This window comes from Gallinula chloropus (assembly GCF_964237585.1).
Source record: "Gallinula chloropus genome assembly, chromosome: 2".
In the NCBI taxonomy this organism is placed as follows: Eukaryota; Metazoa; Chordata; class Aves; order Gruiformes; family Rallidae; genus Gallinula; species Gallinula chloropus.
Window position 1 is genome coordinate 10,027,995 of NC_140086.1, and position 27,710 is coordinate 10,055,704.

At 41.7% G+C, this 27,710-nt stretch overlaps 1 protein-coding gene across 1 annotated transcript; it reads left to right on the top strand.

The window, feature by feature from the left end:
* Positions 1-2,841: 2,841 nt before the first annotated feature.
* OC90 (otoconin 90) lies at positions 2,842-27,125 on the top strand (the record flags this gene model as incomplete). Its single annotated transcript, XM_084280253.1, has 13 exons — positions 2,842-2,887; positions 6,640-6,705; positions 6,942-7,001; positions 7,246-7,420; positions 12,439-12,551; positions 13,928-14,056; positions 15,556-15,594; positions 18,806-18,856; positions 22,195-22,335; positions 22,676-22,774; positions 24,649-24,823; positions 25,851-25,957; positions 26,830-27,125. 13 exons carry the CDS (start codon positions 2,842-2,844, stop codon positions 27,123-27,125), a joined length of 1,497 nt encoding a protein of 498 aa, XP_084136379.1.
* Positions 27,126-27,710: the final 585 nt, after the last annotated feature.

Below are 27,710 nucleotides of genomic sequence, written 5' to 3' on the forward strand. Positions count from 1 at the left end.
TGTTCCAGCACTCTGACTCGCTCCAATGGCTACATGTCCTTCTCGTGTTGGGGACACCAGAGCAGGGAAAGGAATTCAGGAGGTCACCTGGCCCAACTGCCCTGCCCAGGCAGGGCCACCTAAATCCAGTTTCCCAGGCCCATGTTCAGATGGCTTTTGCAATGTCTCCAAAGGAGAGTGGAAGGTAGACTGTACAACCTCTCTGTGCAACTTATGCCAGTGCTCAGTCACCCTCAGAGTAAAAAAGTGTTTTGTAATGTTCAGATTGAACATCCTGTGTTTCACTTTGTGTCCATTGCCTTTTGTCCTGTTACTGGGCACCACTGAAAAGAGCCTGGTTCTGTCATCTTTGGAACCTCCCTTCAGATATATGTAGGTATTGATGAGCTCCCCTTGAGCCTTCTCTAATTTGAAGAGTCCCAGCTCTCTCAGCCCCTCATGATATGAGAGATGCTCTAGTCCCTTAATCATCTTTGTGTCCCTTCTTCGGACTGTCTCAAATTTGTCCACGTGTCTCAAACTGAGGAGCCTAGAACTGGACACAGTGTCCTCACCAGTGGTGAGTAGAGGGGAAAGATTGACTCCTTTAATGTGCTGGTAACACTTTCCCTAATGCAGATGAGGATAACCTTAGCTACCTTTGCTGCAAAGGCACACTGCTTACTCAAATTCAGTTTGGTGTCCCAAAAGGCAAGCTGAATGGGGTTATACTTCTCCAGGTGGAGGACTTTGCACTTCGTCTTAAACATCATGAAATTCCTATTGGCCCATTTCTCCAGCCTTTCAAGGTCCCTCTGAATGGCTGCATGACCCTCTGGTATATCAGCGATGTCTACCAGTTTGGTGTCATTTTCAAACTTGCTGAGGCTACACTCTGCCCCTGAGTCCAGACCATTAATGAAAACATTACCAAGATTAGGCTCAGTATTGACCACTGGTGTACACCATTAGTCACCAGCCTCCAACTAGACTTTGCATCACTGACAACCACCCTCTGGGTCCTGCCATTCAGCTAGTTTACAACTCACTTTACTGGGCTCATCCAGCTTCTCTGTGAGGATCTTATGGGAGACAATGTCAAAGGCCTTTCTGAAGACAATGTACTTCACAGGGCCTTGGAGGAGCCAAGCCTTTGGTTCACATAATTTTACAATTCTAGACTTGTTATACTTCTCACTTCATCTTGCTAAAATCCAGTGGACAGCTTGTCTTTGTTGATGGCATCTTTGAAGGGTAGCTGTGTCTGACCCTGGCTGAAAACACATCTTCCAGATGAGGAGAAGCCTTCCCAAAGCTCACTGACTCAACTTTCCCCTGGATTTCGCTCAGCTTTGGATTGGAGCCACTGTGGATAGACGAGAACAGACTTCTCAACCCTGAGGAATGCCAGTGTTTAAACCTGTATAAATTTTCACTCATCTCTCATCACTGAACACTGCCTCTTGGTAAGCTATTAAAGCCATATTCACATGCCCCAGAGATTTTGTGAGTGATTAACAACAATGAGATGATTGTTATTTAATTACAGCCAAGAGTATTAGGGAAAGTTACTATACAGTGAATGCACCTGCAGAACAGACCTCTCAGTATAGATCCTTTACATGGCTGGAGCTATATTACTAAGATACACTGTGGACACAATGACTCTAAGGAATCTCATAGAAGGATTAATTAATAAATGTTGAAGTGTGCTTGATAACGGAAGTGATCACAGGGGTGGGGTATATGCCCAAGTGGGTATAAATAACTTAGTACTGACTTTGTTAAAATCTATTTGTCCTCCTTCCAACTGCTTTTGAATAATATCCCTCAAGGTAAGCCTTTCTAGATATAGTCTATAATACAGAAATCAAGAATAAAACAAAATAGAAAAAGCTCTTTGGGACTGTGGAGTTGTAGAGTAGTGTAGGTAAGAGATTCAGGATAGTATGCTACAGATATTTAAAGCTGTTAAAATTATAACTTTACTTCTTGATGGAGTATTTACAGCATTTTTAATGGAAATGAATGCAATATTTGACCTTATACCTAGGGAAGCAGATACATATTTAAAAACTGGTAAATAAATGTTGATATGTTTGGCTGTAAAAAAAATCCATAACTGATTGACCTAGAAAATAATTCTTTAGGGTAAACCGTGACTGTAGTTCAAAACAAATCAATTGTCTGTCATTTAAACAATAGTAGTGCAAAACTTTTAGCTTTTGAGGAATTTGTTATACGTGTTTCTGTAAGGACATGCACACCTAGACCCTGAAGATCTCTAAATACCATAGTGCTTATGGTTAGGAAAATGTAAATATTCTTTAGATCAGTCTCAACACAGACTAATGTCTGATTACAAAGTGGGAGAGATTTTCATGATCTGAAGCAAACTATTATAATGGATTTCAGGTTAACTGGGGTCAATAGAAGTAATCCCAGACTGTCTCTACATTTATACAGTGTTTCACAATATCTGCACTTTAATATAATGTGAAGAATTGTTTGAACACCCTGTTAGATCAACTAAGCTGTGAAAAATGCTTGTAAAGCAAAAAATTCAAGTACACCATTTTTTTTGCTAAATGGACTTTGTTGATAGCACTTTGGCAGACCCTGTTGACTCACCTAAAGCAATATCAAAATGAATATTGTTAGTCAGGTTTGAACATGGCATTGGTAAATTTTTGAACATATCTAAGGTTTATATTTGCTCTTGTATTACAAAAAAGTGTTTTCGGAGATGATGTATTCCCATTATCAGATTCAAGTTAAGTCATTCTGCTTAATATTTTACTTAACTCACCAGGCACACTAGTCTTCTGTGTGACTTTTTCTCGTCTTTAGATTAAACCAAACATGATTGTAATTCTTCTGGTGTCTATGTCAATGGTCTTATATAGCGGTGAGTAGCATTGTATTTTTAATTTTATTTGACCTTTATTCTTGAACACTGTTTTAAGTATGTGTATTTGGAAACAATCCTTTAGAATGATTCCTTCCATTCCCTCCAACCCAGTTATTCAACACCAAAACTATGCAGTAAATATAAACCCCATTTTTCGCAGGACTTTTAGCAAAACAAGAAACATTTTATGGCTTTAAAAAAACTTCATCTCTGCTAGCATTTTGTTATTATTCAAGTCCTTGAAGGTCCCAAGAAGTCACAAATTGTGTATACATACATGTGTATGACTAAAATCTCCAAACCATTCAGTGAATCCTGAAATACACCTTTCAGCTCAATCTCCTCCTTCCAATTTTTCTTTGAATAGGGATTTTTCCCTCATATACATTTTTAAGTTTTATTGTCATGGATGAACGAGTTTTCCAGTGACAGGAATGGGCAAATATTTCCAATTTCTGGAGTCCCTCCACTGTGTATGAATGTCATCAAGAGTAGTGGTGTGATGTAGAGGTGGTGGCAGACTATTAGAAGGTCTAACACCATTTCTAGTCACTCCGTGGGGTGATTTCTAAAGTTAAAATATTGTTACCTTTGCATAGACAAAATCTTCACTGACCTACTCTAATTTCACCACTTGTCTCTTTTCTAAAGGGCCTCATGCATTAGAAGTCTGTAAAGAGATAGGACTGACACAAAAAGGACAGGGAAAACTATATTAAAGAAGCTGAATTTTAAGAGTCCTAGTGTATGAATACACACTAGTAAGAATATTGGCATTGCCCACTGCAGTGATAGAGAATGCCAAAATACCCACAAAACTTATTAATAGAAATAAAGGGGTATCCACTCCCCAGATGTAAAGGGGTGTATATAAGTTGATAATATATCATGCACTCCGAAATATCTGGACACTCAGAATTTTCTCTGACGTAAGGTTTGAAAGAGATCTCCCCTATCACCTGAAAAGGCTGCAACACAGCTTTTTAGATTCTCCTCCCACAGCTAAGCACAATCTGAGAACAAAGATTTAAAATGCTACCATTTTTAGGCTCGGAGAGCCTTATTGATTTATTTTTATGGGGGATGTAGTCTGATGATGTCTTCTTTGAGACCGAAGCAAATATCTGTGCATGAACTAGCATCTTGAAAAAATGGAATACATTGTGTGTGCTGCTCCCTGACTTTTCCCAGCACAGTCAAGGTTTCTACTTGCTAGTGATTCTATTGACTGTGTCCATGCCCTGTATTATAACATTTTAATTAACCATGGTTGCAAAAAAACCCCAGGAGTTGCACTGAATTTTTTTAATGTGCTTTTATCATAAAACACTTCAAAAAAGTGTTGTCAGAGTATCAACTTCACAGACAAAGTCCAGAAACTTTTTATGTGTATCTGAATGTTGAAAGAAATTCTGTGGATAAGGCATACAGCTCGAAAGCTCAAGAGCTGATGTATCAAACAAGTCTCTGCAGGATATGTGCCGAGTCATTTAGCAGGATTTAGAGCAAGGGAAGTTGTCCTCCCTGGGGTCTTTTGAAGTGTAAAGGATTGATTTTTTGTTGTGCAATCTTTCACTGGCTATATAGGCATCAACGTAGAGACATTAGTCCCAAAAGACATGATAGTAAAAGAAAAGAGAATAATTAATCCAGAAAGTATTTTCTCTTTGTCAATTTAAACAAAATTAATCAATCTTGTTAGCAAACATTGGTTCATTGATCTTGACTCAGTGACAATTAGAAATACCACTCTCAGTAATGAAAAGATTAGAAGAAGCAGAGGTTTACTGAGCTGCAGACCCTTTGGTAGAGGTTTTTCTTCAGGGAGTTGCAGACATTTATGTGCTCACTGAGTGTATGCAAATGAACTTTGATGAGAAGAACTAAATGCAAGAGGAGGATAGTGGAGCAATCACAACTTGCACAGCAGTTGTGCAGTCTGGCTTTGTCGATTCTTTATCTCATTTCAATTCAATGGGATTTTCATGTTTTCCAAAATGTTGCTGAAAGGACCAAACAACTGATGGCTATTCATCAAGAGACACCTGAGTTTGAACCATGGCATTATGCAATGTTTCAAAACCTGGCTCTAGATGCACCTAATAGAAGATGGCTTGGGGAAAGGATGTTATTGCACAGGAAATGCAGGTTTTAAGCCTGAAAATAAGGGACAGGTTTTCTTTAGCAAGCATGGCTTAATGTGGATGCAAATACATAATGTTCAATGCTACCTATTCTGCAAGGCATACTGCTACTTTGCTTGAATCTGAATTCCTTGTGGCCATCAAGCTTTCAACAGACCTATCCCCATTCTGTGAAATACCAGTCTTTACTGGGAGACCTGCTCTGCTTTGCGGGAAGCGGTCTGTTCCCCTTGGACCTGCTGCAATGAAGGACACTTCTGATGGATTGCTCTTCATTTAAAAGCTTTACACTGTGGCCAAGACTTTTGGGTAAGCAGCCACATAGGAGGAAGTACCTATTCCCCTTTTCCTCAGTCACATATACATATTCTGCCACTACGCTTGAGACATTGATTGCTGGAAGCGTATTGACAGTCACCAGGATCATTTGTTGCACTCCACAATAGCTGGAGACATCCTGAGGTGGCCCTTATATACAATAAAAACATAGAAGCCTGATTTTTTTCCTAATCCTTTGCTAAACATAGAGTTAAGCCTTATATCTAAAACCCCACTACTACACTTTGCTCTCTTGCACCTACATTTATTGCAGGAAAATTTAAGAGATTAGCAAGATAACTGTCAGCTCTTTCCCAGAATCTTTCTGTTATTCTGAGACAGAAGCTATGACACAAAAGCAACACTACTTTTTTTGTTCAGTTTTTAGATCCTTAAGCCAATAAATACTTTTGACTTATCTTTAAAAGCAGTCAAGTTTAAATAAATCTAAAATAACCTATTGTATCCTAAAATTGTGCAGGAGATAAAAAGCAAGGAAAAATATGAAGGGAGAGAACAAGTTTTCTATTTCACCCTAATTCAGGACACTGCAAACAGGAAAAATATTAAAGTGTGAAAAATATATCACAGTATCTTCAAAAGGAAAAAAAGAAAGACATGGTGATAGGAACAGAGACAGTAAGGCAAGAGGTAATAAGGACACAGAGAAACCAGTATGAGCTCTGCACAGCAACCTTAGAGGGTTTCTCCTCAGTTTGAATCCTTGGTCCACACATCCCAACTGTGCTGGAAGATTTTCAGATAACCACAGAGCAAAAGGCCAAGGAATAGAAGAGGTTGGTGTCTTTCCTGGAACAGCAAGCTGCTGCAGAGATTTTTGTGCAGACTTCTTGACTTAGAATAAATTAAGAGCAGAGGACTGCAGAGTGGAAACATTTGAGTCAATGAAAGTACTTGGGCAACTAAATCTAAGTAGAATAGTTTTATAGAATTCTACTAATTTATCCCAGCAAGTGCCACTGTTGAGAAGAGTGGAAGAATACAAGGATTTGCACATCCTCACTAGAAAGTCATTGGTTTAACAGAGGATTGTTGTTTGCTTTTTTTGTTTGAAGCATGTTTCTGAGCTTTCTTATGTTCTGTTGGACCTACGCTGTTTCATGGCTTTGATAAATCACCTTGACAGTGAAGGAAGGTATCCAAAATGCTTGCAGATCATGTGTCATCATGAAGTATATGTTGTGTGTGGTGGGGATGATGATGATGATGATGATGATGATGATGATGATTACATCTCTTTTGTCTCAAATTGGTTTGCTGAGGTAGGTGGCCAAGAATTGGAACCGCCAGCATTTCTGCCAGAGCTTCTCAACACACCTCAAGGAATTCTGAGTAAGAATGGTTTAAACTTTGCTTTCTGCAATGCCTCATGGCAGTGGGGAATCATTTGTGCTCCAGAAGCGATGCAGGGACGTGTGCAGCTAGCAAATAGCTGGTAACTCTTATCCCAAATTGGTTTAACAATTGAAGCAAGACCAGAGGGTGTCTGGGACAGTTCTTGTCAGCTCTTTATTCTTTTTGAAGAAGTGTGACTTTTGTCTTTTTACTTTTTTTTTTTTCCCATTTAGACAATGCCACATTCTTCAATGGAGCCTTTCAAAATGTGGAAAGTGTTGCATTATTTTTTGGTAAGTATGTGTTCCAGTTCTACTTGAGCACCGAATAGAAATCCTGTATAGGAACGGGGATTTTTGAGGCTGTAGATTTCCCCAAAGACTATTACAACACTAAATATTGCAGTTTCAAGCATTCCTCAATGCCCCTGTGTTTCTACCTTATTTAGTCTCTGTGTTCATACAAACATTACCCATGGGTGACCCACACCTGGCTCACCTCTATTTACCATGCTTTTTACTGCTGTTCTTTTTCCAGACTGCCTGGGTTCTCACTTCACCTGGTTGCAGTCCATCTTCACTAACTTCCCTGCCCTGCTCAACTTTGTGAACAAAATGAAGTGCATTACTGGTTATTGTCCCAGGGATTTTGAAGACTATGGTTGCTCCTGCCGGTTTGAGATGGAAGGGCTCCCTGTGGATGAAGCTGATGAGTAAGTCTTACCCATGAGATGTCCTCTTCTGCCCTGACTAGCTGTCAGTGCTCTTCAATATTATGACCTGATGCATAATACGTGCCTAAATGTTTTAAGGACTGTCAGGGAAAAACAGATTTGTTCAGAGGGTAATCCCAACATCATCCAGCTGGGTTAATACAGTCATCACTCACTTGCAAGCCAGGTATCTGATATGACCTACAACACAACTTCAACTTTGGTTTATCAGGTATCTCCTGTGTAACTCCTACCTGCTGGTGAGCACTGTCTTTTTTGCTGAGCCAACACCCTGTACCAGTTGCCTTACAGCATGACTTGGAAACAGATGAAGTCAGGGTGGTCATTATGTACAGGTTGTGATGATCCACTAGCTTCTTTCTTCTCATAGCTCAGAGTCATTCTTCATCACCCCACACCTCAATGTGGAGAAATATTCCCACCATACAGATAAAAGCAGAGTCCCCCACACCTGAAAATAAGTCCACCAGTGTGACTCTGGTGGTAGAACCAGTTCAAACTGGTTGCAAAGAGTGGCCACTAATGCAATAGAGTAACACCAGATATGTCTCCTTGACATATCTTACCCACAGGTCTCTCAATTCTGAACAGAGGTTTGTGAACAAAACCCCTCTTTGCACTGGGGAATCCATCTCACACTTAAATTGGTGCTAAAAACTGTAAGCCCGCTTGATAAAGTGAGTGGGAGAGAATTAATCTGAGCAGTTAGTGGGTTTTACAGTCTCACCGAGCTGTTGGTATTGGGAGCTGTGTAATACACCAGCAGTGTAAGCTCATAGTGCACCACAATGAAAATGCTGTCATCTGAGGGGGATTTAAGCATCACTGGAATAACCTTACACTAAAGTATGATTTCAAGTGGCAGTTAGGAGGTTAAGTAGATCTTGCCCTGAATACCTGCATACATGCAGAGGTTGTAAGACACTGAAGCATCCAGGCACAGGAAAAAACAATGTAGCTCATTGGCTCTTCCCAGTACAATGCACCAGGAACAAAACCATCCAAACTTCACTCTGCTTTGGAGGGATACTGCCCTAGATCCTGACTGGGCTAGTGAGAAAAAACTGTAATCTCAGGCCAGGACAATCAAATGGTTGTTCACTTATGTCAGCAGGAGGTGTGAAAAATAATCTAAAAAGAATCAAGATCTATTCATGTCTAAAAAGAAAAGAAATTTTCCCAACAATGTAATGTAATATATTAAATTCCTGAGTGAAGACAGCAATGGCTCAGAAAGATCCAATGCCTATAGCTAGATGGAAATTAATCCATCTCTTTTCCAGCATGGGATGTCATAGAAAATGAAGATCTAACCCTGCTACTGGAAAAGAGCCATGTGACTTCTGATGAAAGGTTTTCTGAATAATCATGTTGACATGCTGAAATGAGAGCTTGAGTCAGTTCAATGGGTTGACATCTGAAGAGCTGAGCACCTGGGCTTTCCCTTCACTCAGCTTCACTTTAATGCAGAGCAGCATAAATACAGAATCAGCAGAATGATCTATTGGCAGTATTGTCCTGAGAAACGTCTGCAAAGTCACTTTGTGTTTACAAATCAGTTACCAGTCCTGCAGTGAGGTTTCCTAGGCAGCAGGGCAACCCTGCTGCAGTTTGCAGTAAGTGGAGACTGATGATTGTTTTACCACTGACACAGATACACCCTTGGTTCAAGAGACCCTCCAAGCAGGTGGCTGCTATGTGGCTTTCATATACACAGTTCCCACAGTCTGGCAATTTGTTTTCACTAACTTTATTTTTCAGAAACTAGTTTTGCAAACGTTGGATTTTGTCACTGGATTTTGGTTCCATAAAAAAAAAAAAAAAAAAGGTTGAATATCTTGCTGAAGGTTTTTAGGGCATTTCACAGAATCACAGAATCATAGGGGTTGGAAGGGACCTCAAGAGATCATTGGGTCCAACCCCCCTGCCAAAGCAGGTTCCCTAGGACAGGTTGCACAGGTATTTGAAAATGTTTGTCCCCCAACCATGTCCTGTTTCCAAACGGAGCTAATTGTCATATCTAAGTTGGGAGTTTAGTCTATCTACACAGTTTAGGGAGAAAGAGAAGCATGCACAGTGGGCAATCCAAGTCTTATAATCCACTGCTCACAGAGGAAATCACAGAATCACAGAATTGTAGTGCTTGGAAGACAACTCCAGAGATCAAGTCCAATCCCCTTGCCAAAGCAGGTTCCGTACAACAGGTTGCACATGGAGTCATACAGATGGGTCTTGAATATCTCCAGAGAAGGAGACTCCACCACCTCCCTGGGCAGCCTGTCCCAGGGCTCTGGCACCCTCACTGTGAAAAAGTTCTTCCTCATGTTGGTGCGGAACTTCCTGTGCTCCAACTTGCAGCCATTGCCCCTTGTCCTGTCTCCACAGACCACTGGAAGGAATCTGGCCATTTTCTCCTGCATCCCACGCTTCAGATATTTATAAACATTGATCAGATCCCCTCTCAGTCTTCTTTTCTCAAGGCTGAGCAGCCCCAGTTCATTCAGCCTTCAAAGGAAGGCAAGTAAATTTTCTAACTGTTGCATTAAGTGTTGATGCAATTGTGATGCTCTAAACAGGCAAGAACTGCAGAGTGTTTGTGTTGCCATTCCATGATTCTATGATTAGAATAATTACGCTGTTAGAGGAGCTTTCAGGTTCTGATGCGTCAGTAGACCTCAGGTGGAGACAGGAGTGGGTCTTTCATCAGTTATATGTTTAAAATCCTGTTCCTGATGGACTTTACAAATTTCAACCTCATCTCTGAAACATGCACAGTAGCATCTGGGGTGTGGAGGAACCATCAGGGCCTCTGCTGAATGCTGTTTGCTCTCACCTTTGTCCAACAAATTCCTGCAGTCTCCTAGACCACGTTGCAGCAGGGAGCAAAACCACTAACAGGCAGCAGAGATGCTCCAGTGCAAGAAAGTGGGCTTTGAAACTCCATCAGCTGGGTTAATGTCCTTTGTGAGCTCTGACCTGCTGCTGGCAACCTGAGCAAACCTCATCACTGACATCTTGCACCAAGTCCTAAGTCTAATAGCATTTAGGACTTGGACTGCTTCCCTGGTTGTGAGGACAAATTCAATATTGTAATAATTGCTTATTAATATAGTAACTAATTAAAAAGTAAATGCTTCCTAACTATAGGGATTGAGAATGTGTAGCCTAGAAGGGAGCCTACAAGGGGTGAGAGTTTGATGCCTGCAGTGGTCAGTGCAGGAGTGCTTCGGTCCACTGGTGAGTTCAGCCCATGTGTGGGGCTCTGGGTGACGTGTAACAGCCCATTCACTGCATCTTTAACGAAAATCCCACATGCTTAATTAAAATTAACTCCTTTGTTAATGACTTAACATTACCTTTGCATCTGGTATGGTCAAGACTGATGGGAATTCAATAATGGACCCAAGTTCTGAGTCTATCCCTCTGAAATGAATATTTTTAAATCTAACAACAAGCCCCTGCTTAATGTATGTAGCAATCTTATATGAGGTACATGATGACTGTTTTATCAGTGTTTTATTTATGTCACATGGATGTTGCCATAATATAGAAGTAGCTATATAATATAGTACATAATATAGGATACAGACATTGCTATAATATAGAAATAGCTGGCTTGCCTGTTCAAGAGCAGGTCGAGAGAAGAGACGATTGATGAAGAGCTTCTTGTTTGAGTCACCTTTTCACTGCTATTCACAGCTGAGGTGATGGTGCAGGCACTTGGGCTTTGCACGACAGCAGGACTGTAGGAAACCATGAGGTTTCTAACTGTCTAAGTTATGGGGTGGCAGGAGGAAGCTGCTTTATTCCAGTGTGAGGAAAATGTTCTGTGGCCCTTTCCCACAGCTAAATCACAGACCAGAATGACTGGATTGGAAAAGACCTTTAAGATCATCGAGTCCAACCATTCCTGTCCTATGCTAAACCCTATTCCTAAGTACCTGATCTACCCTATTTTTAAACATCCAGAGATGGTGACTCAACCACCTCCCTGAGCACCCTGTTCCACATCCCAACAGCATTTTCAGTGAAGAATTTTTTTCCTAACATCTAATCTGAACCTGCCCTGGTGCAGTTTCATGCCATTTCCCCTTGTCCTATCCCCTGTCACTTGGCTGAAGAAACCATCGCCCACCTCTCTACAACCTCCCTTCAGGTAATTGTAGGTGGTGATAAGGTCTCCCCTCAGCCTCCTCTTCTCCAGATTAAACATCCCCAGCTCCCTCAGATGCCCCTCATATGATTTGCCCTCCAGCCCCTTCACCAGCCTAGTTGCCCTACTCCAGACTCGCTCGAGGACCTCAATGTCCTTCTCATGGTGAGGAGCCCAGAACTGGACACAGTACTCAAGGTGTGGCCTCACCAATGCGGAGTACAGGGACACAACCACCTGCTGGCCACACTAGTTTTGATACAAGCCAGGATGCCATTGGCCTTCTTGGCCACCTGGGCACACTGCTGGCTCACTTCAGTCAGTATATCATATTCATATTCAATGGTGCATTGTAATTCTGATTGTTGCATAAAAGAGAAAGTACAAGACACATAGGATAGTCCTGCACATGCTCACATACTCTCAACAAGACATGGGGATTCACAAGTTGTTGCAGATGCTGTAGCACTCCCTGAGTGCCAGGTTCTGTGGAGTTCCCCAAACCTTTAGTGAGAAAGCTCTTGGCAGGGCTGGAATCAAGTTCTCTAGAGCTGAGCTGTAAGAACTCAGGTACTGCAGAAGGCCAGAGATGGAAGTGTGGACTCCCACAGCATGCAGACCTGCTCCTACCACCGAGTTTTGCATCCAGCAGTACTTATCCCACTAGACTGACTCAGGGAAAAGCAGTACTCAGCCTTTCTTCTGTATAGGGACTACACTGAAGACCTCTTTTTCTCTTTTGGCATCTTCTGCATTCCTGTGTAAAAGTGACCTGAAAGCATTGCAGTTTGATCTTAAACTGAAAATAAATTGTGTGAATTTTGTGTTATTTCATTTTTTCAAGCTGCTGTTTCCAGCACCGCAAATGTCACGAGGAAGCAATGGAGATGGAGTGCACATGGGATCCATCAAAGATATCTACAGACATCAGCTGCTCTACTGAAAACCTGACCTGTGGTAAGATTAACCTACCTCAGGAGAGTAATGTTGGAGTCTCACCATCACCAAGAAGTTCGCTCATGTCTACCTATCAAAAGTCACATATATATTAAACAGGAGTGAACTCCATGTGGAGATTTTTAAGGGCTTAAATGTTCTGCTCAGAGGTGAATGGCAATAGGAATACACAGAGGCATCCAAAGCCCAACTCATCAGTAAAATTGAAGTCCAACCACTAGAAACTTGCTAGGGCTCTTCTAACAGGCGTCCTCTTGCTGAAGTTTCACTGACTTTGCACAAGCACTGAGCATTGCTTGAGATACCTCCACACATCAGAAATGCAGCTTGTGCTGGGGAAAGACCTGAAAAATAGTTCCCTTCTAAAGCTCCAAGGCCTGATTTTTATGTACTATGAAAGATCAGATTCTTGATTCCAGGGCCATATACACTATCATAGGAGTATGCCATTATCATAAGAACCACTCCATACAAAACTAATACATACCTTGCAAGTAAGAACTGGGGCTCTTTAATGCAAAACAATTGTAATATAATTTTGCAGCAAGTATTGCCTTTCAGAAAAGAAATTGTATATGCTAGAATATGATTTGAGGATACTAGCAAAGAAGAGCAGAATGCCCAAACATATACCCTTACAGCTTCTTTTAGCAACAATCTGATCCAATTTCCATTTCTTGTTTCAAATCAAAACCATTCTTGCTATTGAGGCCAACCTATAAAGGTTCAAGTGTATTTAAACATGCATAATGCTTTTTTTATTCCATACTTAATAATCAGAAAACACTATGTTGAAACTAAAAAAAAACCCCAAAAACCCCAGGAAATAAAAATGAATAGTACCCATCAAAAACATGCAACGTGTGGCAGCTCTGAAAGGGCAATGTTTGGGTTTTTTTCAAAGCCTGAAGGTTAGAAGATTTTGAAGTGGGAAAATAATATTTCCTGGGAAGCTGTTTCATATCCTTCACAAGGAGCAAAGCACATCTTACATAAAAAGCTTGGCTTGTGGACTATGACTTCTCGAGGTGAGGAGCAATATTTTAATGAAGACTGTGAAATGTCAAACTTGATATCAGCTGGGTTGAATTTTCCATGGGAAAAACTAGAGGCAGCAAAGCACTGCTCTGTAGTCCTCACTCCTCCACAGAGTGAACTGGTAAGAAGTCTATTACCAGTCATTTCAGGCTACATCTTACAGCATTTTGGAGACAAACTGTGTTGGACTGTGAAACTCGGTGGTGTTTGACATGAAGCAGCACAGTATGAGTTGTTTTGCACTAATGAATATAACACTGATATTACAGGGAGGAAGAGTCAGGAGGGGGAAAAGATATTTCAATAGTGCCTTGTTTGGATTTTCATTCCATTTCCAGAGTCTGTGGATCCCTGTGAACAGTTACTCTGCAACTGTGACAAAGACGCCATTGAATGCTTTGTGAACGCACATATTAACTCTTCCTTGAATGGCCTGGATGTCTCCTCCTGTCCATCTCTGGTTACAGGTAATTAGAAAGATCTGGTCGACTGTCTCTTCCTGACAGTTCTTCTTTTGGCATCAAATTTGGCCCAGGGAGAATGAAGCTGGGTGCTTTCCTGTGCTAAACCTGGCAGCCTGTCCTCTTCTCTGTTTCATGTGGCCTTTCCATTTACTGCTACTCAAGTGAATACCAAGATAGAAGAAGGTGGACTAATTGCCATCCTGGAGCAAGTCCAGGAGAGGTTACTGAGCTGGTGAGGGGGCTGGCGCACATGATGAAAGAGGAGGGGGCTCAAGGGAGATTTTTTTGTTGTCCTCAATACCTAGTGGGGTGTGTAGAGATGATGGAGCCAGACTCTTCCTGGAGATGCACAGGGAGAGGACAAGAGGTGAGAAGTACACTGTAACAGAGCAACTCCAGTTAGATATGAAGAAAATCTTTTAAAGAAGGCTCCTGACAACCCTGTAAGGCTCTTGCCAACCTAAATGAATGGGTGACACTTGGGTGGATTAGTCACCCACTGAGGTCACTAGCAGGAACACCAGGCTGAAAGTATCACTGGCTCAAATTCCCCCTTAGATCATGCTAAAACTAGCTGAAAAGGCAAAAAATAGACCCACTCTGCTTTGTTCCTTGGTTTCAATCTTAGAAGGAAAAATCCTCTCTAAAGATGAAGGGGATATTTATCTCTATTGTCATACACTGATCTGTGCTCTCTAGCTGAAATTACAGCCCTGTAAGACTGAATACCTGTCCTGTGGGAACAGGGCTGGATTAAAAACTTAATTCATAAGGATTGCAATCAGAGCATGTCAGGGAGAGGACCTTTGAACTCCCTAGCTTAGGCAGACGTGGAAAAAGCTCTGTTAGTTTTTCCTAATCCTTCAGCTCATATTCACACACCCCAGTGCAAAGCACAGATATACACATCCATACTGCACTCTGGATGAGTGCATCTCCTTGTGAATAGGTTAAGGGAGAAGAAAATGCCCCAGGGAAGTTTGCATCAAAGCCAGAAAATTGTTTTGTGTAAGCCAGTAATCCTTCACTGGGGTCAGGTGGCTCTCATACAGAGTACACCACCTCCAACCTGCTACAAATAAAAGGAAAATTGTTAGGTGCTAAGGGGAAAACCATTCTGATTTTACTGCTGCTGGTAAAGGCAGGTTCCACTCTAGCTCACTGAGTAGATCTGCTGATTTTAGGGTCCAGATTATATTTTGTAAAGCAAGAAAAAAATAATCCTTTGAACAAAACATCTTTAATTAGTGTTCACCCCTGATATTATCTTTCTCTGTAGTTGTCCTGTCCAGTTTTGGCTCTGGGGAAAAAAAATCCTCTCTAACAAATTTCTAGGAAGAAGATTTTGGTAGATTATTTATTACGGGGAAATACATGAATGGAATTGGGATATATTTGCCCAAACCTTTGCTTTAATAGGTTTAATTTGTTTTACTATTCAACTTAAAGAGTGACAACACCCCTTCTCATACTTTAGTCTACGAGAGCTTTCTCCTTTTCAGAAACCACCAGCAAGAGAGAGGTGACATGTCACACAGCAAGTATCTCATTATGTCTGTAACTCTTTGGAGTATATTAATTGGAGATAAATTTATACTCAGAAAAATAACATGAGTATACCTCTGAATTCTGTCCTGAGAAGCAAAGATGAGTTTTAGGAGGTCATCAAAATATAAAAGGAAGAGAAAAAAAGCCTCAAATTAAAGCACCATTTTTGTGTCAAACTTTTACACTGGAAAATTTCAGCCAAGTGACTCCTTTATTTTTTCCAAGGAGTTCAGGACAGAATCCTGATTCTCATTTAGAATATGAGAATATTTTCTTTAAAACATTTTCAGATGGATCCTTTTCTATTTGCATGCATACTGAAGACCCTGCTTTAACAAGGTTCCTAACCACGGGCCTTGATGTAAACATTTAAGTTTTCTGTTTGAATGTTTTAAGTCTTATCTTCGTGCCTTCACTATAGGCCATGTATTTAAATACCTGCTGAAATGGGAACTGAAAGAATGCTGATAGAGATATGTTTTAGCATAGAACAGGAACACTTGGACTCAATGATCTTAATCGTCTTTTCCAACCTTGTGATGCTGTTGTTCTGGTTGCTAGCCAGTTTCTCTTGTTTAGGTTGAAACTCTTTATGATAGAGATTAGGGATTTTTTTTTTAATTATACTGTATGTTGCTGAGTAGAATTTAGCACTGAATAAATAATAAAGCAAGATTTTAACACCTTTACTGTAATTATCAATAATTAGGATTTTAGTTGCCGTATTTATATAATATAACTGTACAAAAAGTAAACCAGTAGCCATATTTAGAAATAATATCATTTTGATGCCTCTGATCCTAGGCAGCCTGCTCTAGCTGATCGTGCTCTGGCAGGGGTGTGGGAGTAGATGGTATCCAGAGGTCCCTTCCAACCCCAGCTGTTCTGTGATTCTGTGTTATGCCATGACCCTGCCTATTAAGCATCCTAAGGCATGACAGTCCGGAGTAAGAATGCTTTTATTTTTGCAGAGTTCGTTCATCATGGGACTGACAAAACACAGGCTGTGACTGCATCCATGGAAGAAGGTTTGCAAATTTCAGTGCAAGAAGCACTGCTTTTGGCTCCCTAGAAGAATAAAAGCCAGCAATGAGCATCTTTCTTTCTGCCCTTCTAAAAGGACTGATATAGAAGTAGATGTGGTGTTTTGGTGACTGAATTCCAGACTGAATGACAATGAGCAATTTTTCAATTTGTGCTTGCCACGTGCCCAACCGGTGTTTACAGCAATTTTCCCAAGGGCTAAGAATGAGCCCTCAACAACAAAACCTGTTCCCATTCAAACAGACCTTTTTTTCTCCCCTGGGAACACAGTTAGCAGCAGGTGAGCTGTTTGGCAGGGACCTGCTGCCAAGGTGCCAACCACTGCAGCCACCATCAACTGCATATTTGTTGTCTTTAGAGACATTTAATTATGCAAGATCAAGCAGGGATCTGAGGAAAAGTTGAGTTTGGTTTGTTGCAAATGAGCCAGCAGATTGGTGCTTTATTAATTTGCAATGCAGAGATCCTCACTGAAACTCCTGTCACTCTGGTGCCTCTCCTTTGAGTGCCTAAACCACAAGACCAAGTGTTTTTTCTGACAATTTTAATTTTTTTCTGCTCCTATCAACAGCTATCATGCTCAGGAACGGATGGTTGCAAAAACTCACTGGTGCAGTATGAGAAAACTATATGCTTCCTATCTGCAAGGTGTGCACTACACCACAGGAGGCCATGGAGAGACGTCATCCGAATCCCTGGGTGGCTCTCTGAGGTCACACCTAGTGAGTGAAGGCCAAGTCACACTGTGTCGAAATACAGGAGGCCAGTCTTAGACCATCCACTGCCCTATTTATCTGATGCACCCTCTTAATTTGCCCCATCACAAGCAAAGCCATACAATCGTGTAGAGAGACAAGCACACAAGCAATGTGCAGGGGATGGGTGCCACCAAGGCAGTGCCCAACACAGAGGAACTCAGGAGTTGTTTTGTGGGAGAGGGCAGAGGTGGAAAACTGCACTTTTGATGAACTTAAGAACCTGGTTTTAATCTGTAGAGTGCTCTTCTGTGTTTCTCAAAGCAGGTCATTTCCCTGATGGAGCCCTGGGCAACCTTGTCTAGATCATGCCTGGAGGTTGGTGGCCCTGCCTGTGGCAGGGGGTTGGAACTCTATGATCCCTTCCAACCCAGACCGTTCTATGATTCTGTGATTCTATCAGTGTGAATCCAGAATGATGCAAAACCACATGGATATCTTTTTTCCTTCTTATTATTTTTTTAAGAAACAACACTTCAGACATACAGGTTTTTCAATAAAGTGCCTCCTATCTGAAAGGCTTTATGCTGAGTGCAAGCGCTGGCTGCTGCTGTATTATCAAGTTGGGTTTTGTCCCAGATATTTCTTGTTTTCACCTAACAACAGCTCCAATTTTGGTTCATGTTTTTCTACCTGCTTCTGGGAGGCTTGGCAATAGAAAACTGAGAAGTCCTAAAGGAGTCAGTGCACCTGTATTTGCACGTCTGTAACAACATTTTACTTCCCCACAAAATGAACGTGTGCTCTCTAAGGAGCTGTAATTCACCCTGAGGTTCAAAATATTGCCAAGGGATAAAAAATCTGTATTAGGAATTTCAGAAAGCTGAAAATGCATCACAGGTGTATTTAGGTATTTAGTCAGACTTTGAAGACCTTCTTCCCCATATCACCACATCCTAACAACAGACAAAGAGATGCAGAGATTAATATGTATATATCATTTATCAAAATGTAGCTGATGATAAATGAAAAAAAAAAAAACAGTCTATCAGGCAAATAAATAGATTAGAGGTTGGGGAAGTTTGGGGCTTGCAGTTGCACATCCACACAACTTTCAATGGGAGCAAACATGGGGTGCTCATGAGGAATGTGGCATCCTGTGCACAGTACTGAGATACAGAACATAATTCTCCTTAGTGTATTTATCCATCTGATGGATTTAATGTTTGCTGCTCCAGCCCTGCTGATGCTGCTTCTTTGTTAGTGTAAAGCACATTGTTTGAATGCAGCAGTGAGATTGCTTCATCTGTGTCGCTTTGTCTACAACAATCAGGGAAAAAATAGGCAAATCTCTGTACATGAAATGCCTGGGTCTTCCTTCTTCACTGAACAAACTCTTCTTTGCTGCTTGTTGTCTCTGTGCTGGCTACTTGTTTTCTGAGTTTATATTTTTTGTCTTCAACAGTTGTTTCTTTTGATCCCAATGAGGTGGTCCTGGGGACTACCAAACCTGGAGGTAAGAGTCTGATTATACTTCTACGGATGAATCAGTCCTGACCCCTGGATTATACCCCTAGTTCTTCTGCTGACTTGCACATCCCTGAGTAAACCCCTTTAGTTCTCCTAATTATCTCTTTATGAAACAAGGCTAACAGCGATGTCTGGTTAAGCTTCATGATGGTTTCAGTAAAACTCACTCCAGAAAGGTATAGAAGAAATAGAGCAGGTAAGTCACTACCATGGTGCCTCTTCTTTTTATACAGTTACCACAAGGGACCACAGAGGTACAGGTCCTGCTCTTGCTGTCCCCTTGAGAAAAGGTCAGTGACTCTCCACTTTCCTTGTTTTGGCTGGGATAGAGTTAATTTTCTTCTTAGCAGCTGGTGTAGCGCTGTGTTTTGGATTTAGGGTGAGAATGATATTGATAACATGCTGATGGTTTGGTTGTTGCTGAGTACTGTTTATGCCAAGTCAAGGACTTTTCAGCCTCCCATGCTTTGCCAGTGAGGAGGCACAATCAGGACAGCTGATCTAAACTGGCCAAAGGGATCTTACATACCATATGATGTCATGCTCAGTGTATAAACTGGGGGAATCGGCTTGGGAGGGTGCTGAAGCTCGGGAACTAACTGAGCATTAGTTAGCAGGTGGTAATTATACCATGCATAGCTTGTTTTGTATATTGTTATTATTATTGTTATCATCATCAATCTTTCTTTTCTGTCCTATTTACTGTCTTTAAATACATGAGTTTCTTTTTTTTCTGACTCTCCTCCTCATCCCACGGAGTGGGGGAGGGAGGGAGCAACTCCAGGGTCCTGAATCACTGCTGGGGTTAAACCACAACACCTCTGGTTGACAGCAATACTTCATCTAAAAGCATCACAGTTAAAAATCCATGCATGATTACAATGGGGCTGCCAGGGAATCAAATTTAGATCAGGGTCAGATAGCAGATACACAAACAATAAAAACAGACTGAGAAATATTTGCTGTCCATTGCCTCAAGCCACTCATTTGCACTCCTCCTGCTAGTATTCGTGAAAACCTCTTCATATGAGGATTTCTGATATAATGGTTGGTCCTTTAAATTAGATTCATAGCATGTGCTGCCAGAAGGGTTCATTTTGATTTTGTCTCTTCCTTTATTAAACAGAATTTCACAGATTTTTTTCTAAGTCTATGACCTACTTCAGCCTTTGCAATTGTTATGGCTTTGAGCAGAGGCGCACCAGTAGCTACAGCTGGAAGTGGAGCACCTTGGTGGACTTGGAAGATTTCGATGGCCCTTTATTTTTGTAGAAAGGATCATTCAGGCAGTCTGAAATGCACCAGAGAAGTGTCAAGGAACACTGAATATGGAGAGTAGAGGGTAGTAGAGGGAGACTGGCTGGAGTGCTGTCAGGAAGAGAAGGGACCTGAGGGTGTTAGTTGATTGCAGGCTGAATATGAGCCAGCAGTGTGCCCGGGCAGCCAAGAAGGCCAAGGGCATCTTGGCTTGTATCAAAAACAGTGTGGCCAGTAGGTCTAGGGAGATAATTGTGCCCCTGGACTCGGCATTGGTGAGGCCACACCTCGAGTACTGTGTGCGGTTCTGGGCTCCTCACCATAAGAAGGACATTGAGGTCCTCGAGCAAGTCCAGAGAAGGGCAACCAGGCTGGTGAAGGGGCTGGAGGGCAAATCATATGAGAAACAACTGAGCGAGCTGGGGCTGTTTAGCCTGGAGAAGAGGAGGCGGAGGGGAGACCTTATGACCACCTACAATTACCTGAAGGGAGGTTGTAGAGAGGTGGGCGATGGTCTCTTCAGCCAGGTGACAGGAGATAGGAGAAGGGGAAATGGCATGAAGCTGTGCCAGGGAAGGTTTAGTTTGGATATTAGAAAAAAATTTTTACTGAAAGAGTTGTCAGGGCCTGGAGCAGGCTGCCCAGGGAGGTGGTTGAGTCACCTTCCCTGGATGCATTCAAAAAAAGGGTAGATGAGGTACTTAGGGATATGGTTTAGCATAGGATGGGAATGGTTGGACTTGATGATCTTCAAAGGTCTCTTCCAACCTTGTGATTCTGTGATTATGTAGTCTGGACCATATCTCCTATCTCATTAGCTGGTCTCCTCCGTTACCTTGAATGTACCAGAAAACCTGTTTGTTGTGTTGGAGGTGTGTATGGCTCATGGAAGATTATTTCTAATATCTCTTAGCTAAGCACTGAATTTCCCAAACCCCAATTTCATCTTCTATATCTAGCAGGAATCCCTTTCATTTCAATGCATTGCTGTCAAACAAGGTGGCAGAAAATGTGCCACCTTGTCAGCTATTAAAACAAGAGTGCTGCTATTGCTCCCTTTTTGCAGCCTTTCATAGTTTTCCTTGTGTTCTTAGGGGTAGTTTCACTTTTAAAATTTATTCTTTTATCCCATGACAAGTTATTTTCAATGCATACTAAAAGTAGAACTTCAGACAAACAAATTAATGAACTTGAGCTTAATCCAATTAATAAGTTCAGCCAAGGAACTTAAAAGGAGGGGGGTTAAAAATGTGCAAAACACATGTTCACTAGTATTTTCAGAGTATTTTGTTTGTGAAATGCCAGTTCTCCATACTGGCATTTAGAAAAAAAGAAACTATTTGATTTCCATTTGATAAGAGTCTTTTCATTTACAAGTTAGGTATATATAAAACGTGAAAATTAGAAGGAAAAATAAGCTAAACAATCCCCAAATTAAACAAAACAGTCCCAGTCAAGAATAAAACTTCAGTTATTCTAAAAATACACTGCAATTTATTTTTAGGATGAAGAGTCTCCTTAAAACTATGCTTCTGTTCATCCTGAACTTACTGTCTCCTGAATATTTGCTTGTGGTTACAATGAAGCAAACCCCTCTGACACCCAGCTTTGCATCACACCAGTGATTTTCTACCTTCCCTGATGTTGCTGCCAGCTTTGGTATCCACATGTGAACAGAAAGGGGGTTATTTTAGCGATTTACTCAGAATATGTCATTTTACCTGCACTTTGTCTCTCCATATGGATGACCAATCAATAGCCTGTATGACTTTCAGCAACCGCCACAGCTCTTTATCTTAGCAGGCAGCATATAAAATCAAAAATAAATAAATAAATCGGCAGTTCTACTGGTCCTGTTTAACCAGTATCTTGTTCTCTGAAAGGCAGAAATGTGAAGAAATGTCCAGCTTGGGTATGTGCTGCTCTTCCAGTCTTCATTTTGAATTTGTTTTCTCTCTGACCATCAGTTCACACAAGTTGTGCCCGAGGATATTGCTCTGACCTGCTATCTAAAATGAAAATCTTGCTGCTTATTGCTTCCTGTCTTTTCTTTTTCTGCTTATTTAGAAGAGGCTGGACTTATGGAAGCTGTATTCCCAGTGGAAGAGATAACCACCTCCCCAGCCTCATCCCCAGGAGATATTAACTCAGTGCAAGTCCCCACTGAGAAGATTCCTGCTGGCACATATGCAAGGACAAAAGGAAAAGGCAAGTAAAAACGGACTTAGATTTATTCCAATTTGCAGCACTTTGCTATTCCTGTTCCAGCTATCCGTGGATACAGCAGTTTTCATGGACAGGTAGAATAACATTATTTTCACCCTAAATCTGTCTAGATTACACAACTGGCTGCACTGGGGAGGCAGTTTACCACCAAACACTGACCAGGGAACCTTACCTAACCATTAACTAACAGCCTTCCAACTATGACTTAAACAAATGTTAGAAGACAGCCAATGGATTACGGTTCAGAATTCACACTTTTGAGCATATTGCCAAAAGAACTGTTTAGCCTTGTAAATCTAATCCATGCCTATGTCATCTCCAGAGGTGAGCCCTCCAATGGGTGGCCAGAGCCCAGCTTCCTCTGGAATAGCTGTGGAATCAGTGCTGTCTGACACAGGATACCATGAGCCTGCAGGAAAAGGTAAATGAAGTGGGTTTTTTTCCAAGTTATATCTAATGAAATGGAATACAGTTGTTCTAAACCAGTCAGGTGAGCACAAGTGTATCGGTATCTCTAAGGACAACAGGAGATGCAATCATCTGCAAATGCTTCAACAGTTGAACATCTTCCACCAAAGTGCTGTCAATTAACACTTACAAAATCTATCTCTGATTAGGTTATAAGTACATTTTTCATACAGTACAAGATTTAAAAATAGCTCAGTGTCTCCTCTTGCTTTGTTTTTAGGCAGCAATTTAATTACATCTTTGAGTTACTTCATTTCACAAGCAGCAGAAGCAAAAGGAACTTCCCCTGTTCCTCCACTTGCACCTCTTGCCAAAATCTTGCCAGTCAGCCTTTTCCTCACCATTTCTGAATCTGTTCCAAGTCCTGCCTAGAGCTCACAGACAGATTAGATGTTAGGAAAAAAAAATCACTGAAAGAGTTGTCGGGATGTGGAACAGGCTGCCCAGGGAGGGGGTTGAGTCACCATCCCTGGATGTGTTTAAAAGACGGGTAGATGAGGTACTTAAGGATATGGTTTAGCATAGGACAGGAATGGTTGGACTTGATCTTAAAGGTCTTGTTCAACATTGTGATTCTGTGACATCCTGAGACATTTCAGACTTGTCACTGCTGCAAATCCACACTCGTGGACTTTCCCACCAATAGAGAGAAGCCATCCCAGAACTAGAACAAAGCAGGCATGAAGAATCAACCCAGCCTTCCATCAGACTGCAAAATTTGATAGGATATATCAGTTTTTAGAATGTGCATGAATCTGGGGTTTGTTCTTCATGAATGAGTGTGCAAAGACCCAAGCAGGCACACGGGAAGAATTTCCTACTGTCCCTGGGAAAAGCAGGGAGAGTCGGTCTAGATCGGCAGAAGGGAAGATGGAATTAGTCACAGGAGCAAGAAGGATGCACAGGAACAGCGGTCCACCCTCTGTCTCCCCCAATCCAACCACCAGCCCCTTCAAATCCTTTCCCTGGCTAAGTCCCAAAGGTTGCCTCCTTGACAGTGTTTTTCCTGACATGGAACACAGGGTTATCTCAAACCCTCAGTATCAGTGAAGCCACAGAGACATCAGAACTGGGACACAGAGATGCCAAGACCTCAGCAGCACAGTAACCATTAGGACAGATGGACCCTGCATTTGGGATAGAGGCATCATAGCTCCAACTGAGTTGCAGTGAAAAAGCAGGAATGTAACAATCCACGGTGGTTCTCCCTGTTTGTAAGATCAGGAAACAATTATCTTTGAAGTAAAAATCCAAACTTATTCCTTTGGGAAAGCAACACTGCTACTGATTGCTCTGTGAGAGTAGCTAAGCTTTATCAGACAATATTTGCAAGCACACTATGAAGGAGTCATGCACATCTCAGTGCCAGCACATCTTTAATTCGAGGTGGAAGGTATTTCACATACAAAAAAAGAAGTTATTCTTCCCTCCAGCAGTCATTGCCCAGCCATCAGCACGCAAACAGGAGAGGTTAGGACTCCATGTTCTTAATTTTCAAAACAAAAGTTACTGAATAATCAGCCAGGTATGAAGAAAAAGAAAAAAAGCAGCTATGAAGGATTACAAATGACTGCAAAGCACTCCTATAGCAATGCAATTTGACTTGTAATTTATATTTAAAGGGGAGTTCTCTCTCCCTTTTAAATATCTCCCTCTCCCCCCCCGCCACTTGTGTTGTCTTGCTTGGTAGCACTCTAAGTGCCATAGTTCATGGAATAGAGCAGTAATTTAGAAATAATAGAATGATGTCTTTAAAGTTCTTGATAGCTCTGAAAGTACATCTATTGCCACATGAGAGGTTAACAAATAACCTTTTCTGCTTTATAGTATGTGAGAGATTAACCTTCCTGCAAGAGAGAGGAAATGGAAGAGTGAAGAGGGAGCTGCCCCAACTAGGAGAAATGCTGTTCTGTTTAACTGAGCGATGCCCAGAGGAATTTGAGTCTTACGGTTGCTACTGTGGCCAGGAAGGAAGAGGTTATCCTATGGATGCACTGGACAGGTGTGGGCTCTTCTACAATCTGCCATTAATGTGGGTATTATCGGGATGCCTGTGGACCAAGGAACATCAGTATAGCTATTGTTGGGTCTCATGTAGCTATGTATCTGTAGTCAGGCTGCCTTCTGGAAAAAAAACAAACTATAAAAAATTAAATACTTTTCTTATTGCATCAGTGTTTTGGAGAGGACTTATTAACTCAAAATAAGAAAGGAGAGTGATGGGAAGTAAAGAGAGCGGAAGGAAGAAAATACGAAGAGAAATAAGAGTTGCTGTGAAACTTGGCTAAGAGATGGTTTGGAAAGGAATTCATGAAGAGTTAACATACATCTGTGCTGCACTGTCCTTTAGAAGAAAGCACAGCTCGAGAGAGGACTGCCACAGCCAACACGTGCTCACAGTACAACTGATAAAGAGGAGTAATTCTAGGGTAACACAGAGGGTTCAACCAAAGTAAAGGAAACTCATTTAACAGCGTTGCATTTACAACTAGAAACGTCTCTCTGTGGAAGCTCATAGTAGTTTGGGCCACATCAGGTTTAACTACAGAACTTAGAATACAGCACAGACTATTTTCCTACACTTTCGCAAGTGCCTACAGATGATCAAGTAGACTACGTGAAGGCTACTCAAGGCTCTGGTTATCATGATGCAGTTTTCAGATTTTCAGCCAATAATATCCAAGCTCTTGAAGACGCTTGTCAGAGGATTAGGTAATCGTTAACAGCTGCAATTATAGGTCTTAAAATTAAAACAAAAGCCAGCAAAAAACCCCAGCACTGTTAGGAAACTATAGCGAAGGAATTAGGAAAGGGAACAGGTAAAGGAGGAGAGTAAGAACAAGTTTGGTTGGGTTTTTTATTCTTTTTCCTTATGGGGATCGCTCCTCTGAATTTGTCCCCCCATTAAAGCCAAATTTCTCATATTTATACAGATTAACTATACTGAAAATAAATAGATACAATAACCACAGTACTCTGTGATGCACAAAGAATAAGTGTTTTTCATGTATATCTACTGTTTCTTTTAGGTGCTGCTTCTCTCATCACTGCTGTACGGAACAAGTTAAGAAACTTGGATGTCATGTAGAAAGAAGCTCCAGATCTGAAGTTGTATGTTTTGACCATCAACCAAAATGTAAGTTTGGGTTAGAGGAAACTTCTTACATCCTGTTGATGGTGCATCAGCATTACAGACTGGATGCCACCACACCTGTGCTAGAGCTGAGTATGGAGACAGAAAAGCTTGGCGTACAAAATGCTAACAATTCTTAACTGTAAAGCCCAGCTTTTGTTCCTAGTTCAGCTAAAGGTGATTAAGCCATCATGTGTGATGTGACCACGTCAGGCCGACAAAATTACATTCAAGTATTTGTAACTGCAGATGCAACTCAGTTGTTGGCATCTTTACAATCACAAATTCAACTTCAGCCACCTAGCATGTTGGGGTCAGGTTTATATTTAGATGATTAAAGTGAATCTGGAGACTGAAATTTAAGGGAGATCCCCTATGTGGAAAGGCTGAGTGAGCTGGGACTGTTCAGCCTAGAGAAAAGACGACTAAGGAGGGGCCCTTATTAATGTTTATAAATATCTTAAGTATGGGATGCAGGGGGAATCAGCCAGCCCCTTTTCAGTGGTCTGTGGAGACAGGACAAGGGGCAATGGCTGCAAGTTGGAGCACAGGAAGTTCCGCACCAACATGCGGAAGAACTTTTTCACAGTGAGGGTGACAGAGCCCTGGGACAGGCTGCCCAGGGAGGTGGTGGAGTCTCCATCTCCGGAGATATTCAAGACCCATCTGGACGCCTATCTGTGCAATATGAGCTAGGGAGCTGCTTTGGCAGGGGGGTTGGACCTGATGATCTCTCGAGGTCCCTTCCAACCCCTAAGAATCATAGAATCAATGATCTGAAAAGTTTATTTTCTAAAGCTATTCTACCTGTGGCAAATTACACGATGAGCAATTGCAACCGCTTTAAAATGTTAATTCTGAATCTTCTTTCCAAGGCATCGGCTGGAGCATGTGTGAGAAGCTGCTATGCGCTTGCGATAAGGCAGCAGCCGAGTGCATGGCTTCTGCCGCCTTCAACGAAAGCCTTAAGCTCCCACACAGGGAGGAGTGCCAAGAGGAGAAAGTCTCATGTCAAAGAGACCCTTACCAGAGGCCTCCAGTCGGCACGGAAACAGGCACCACGATTTCCAGCTCAGAGGAGAGCAGCGAGGAAGAAGGTCCCCTGTGGAGCGTATTACGAAGAGCGAAGCGAGAGACTCACCGTCCCGTTGGGAGCTCCAGAACTGTGTGACCAGGTGGCAGATAAACCAGCCACCACCCCGCGCTCGAGAAACAGCGATGCCCACAGTCAAGCACTGCATCCCTTCCTCCTCCTTAGCACTCAACACGCTGCCCTGCATTTTCCAGCACACAAATGATATAATCGTAGACTAGCTATTAAAGGTTAGGCTGTGTAACTCCTTACTGTAGTGAAATCAGCGCTATGGACCACCTATGTAGGCCTGTTATTACCTTAAATAATTATTCAACAGCATTCTGTATCACTTCATTCGATTTCTGTGCAAAATCTCTTCTGACCAAAGAGTGATTTTTGTTAACTTTCTACTTGCCTCAGACTGGATCTTGCTGATGGTGGCTAAGAACCCCCGGTTTTAATTAAACCAACCTGCAACTACTCCCACTCCTTCTGCAGACATTCTTTCTTCACTGGGTTTGTGCAAAGCACACAACAGAAAAGCTCCAGTAGTTATGTGAGAATTAACGTCTTCGTCTCTTTTTATTTAATCGTAATTTTGAAGCTGCAGAGTTTCTGCTGGTCAGTCAGGTCATGACAGTACAAAAAAACCCCACATTCCTTGCCTCAAGCAAAAAAAAC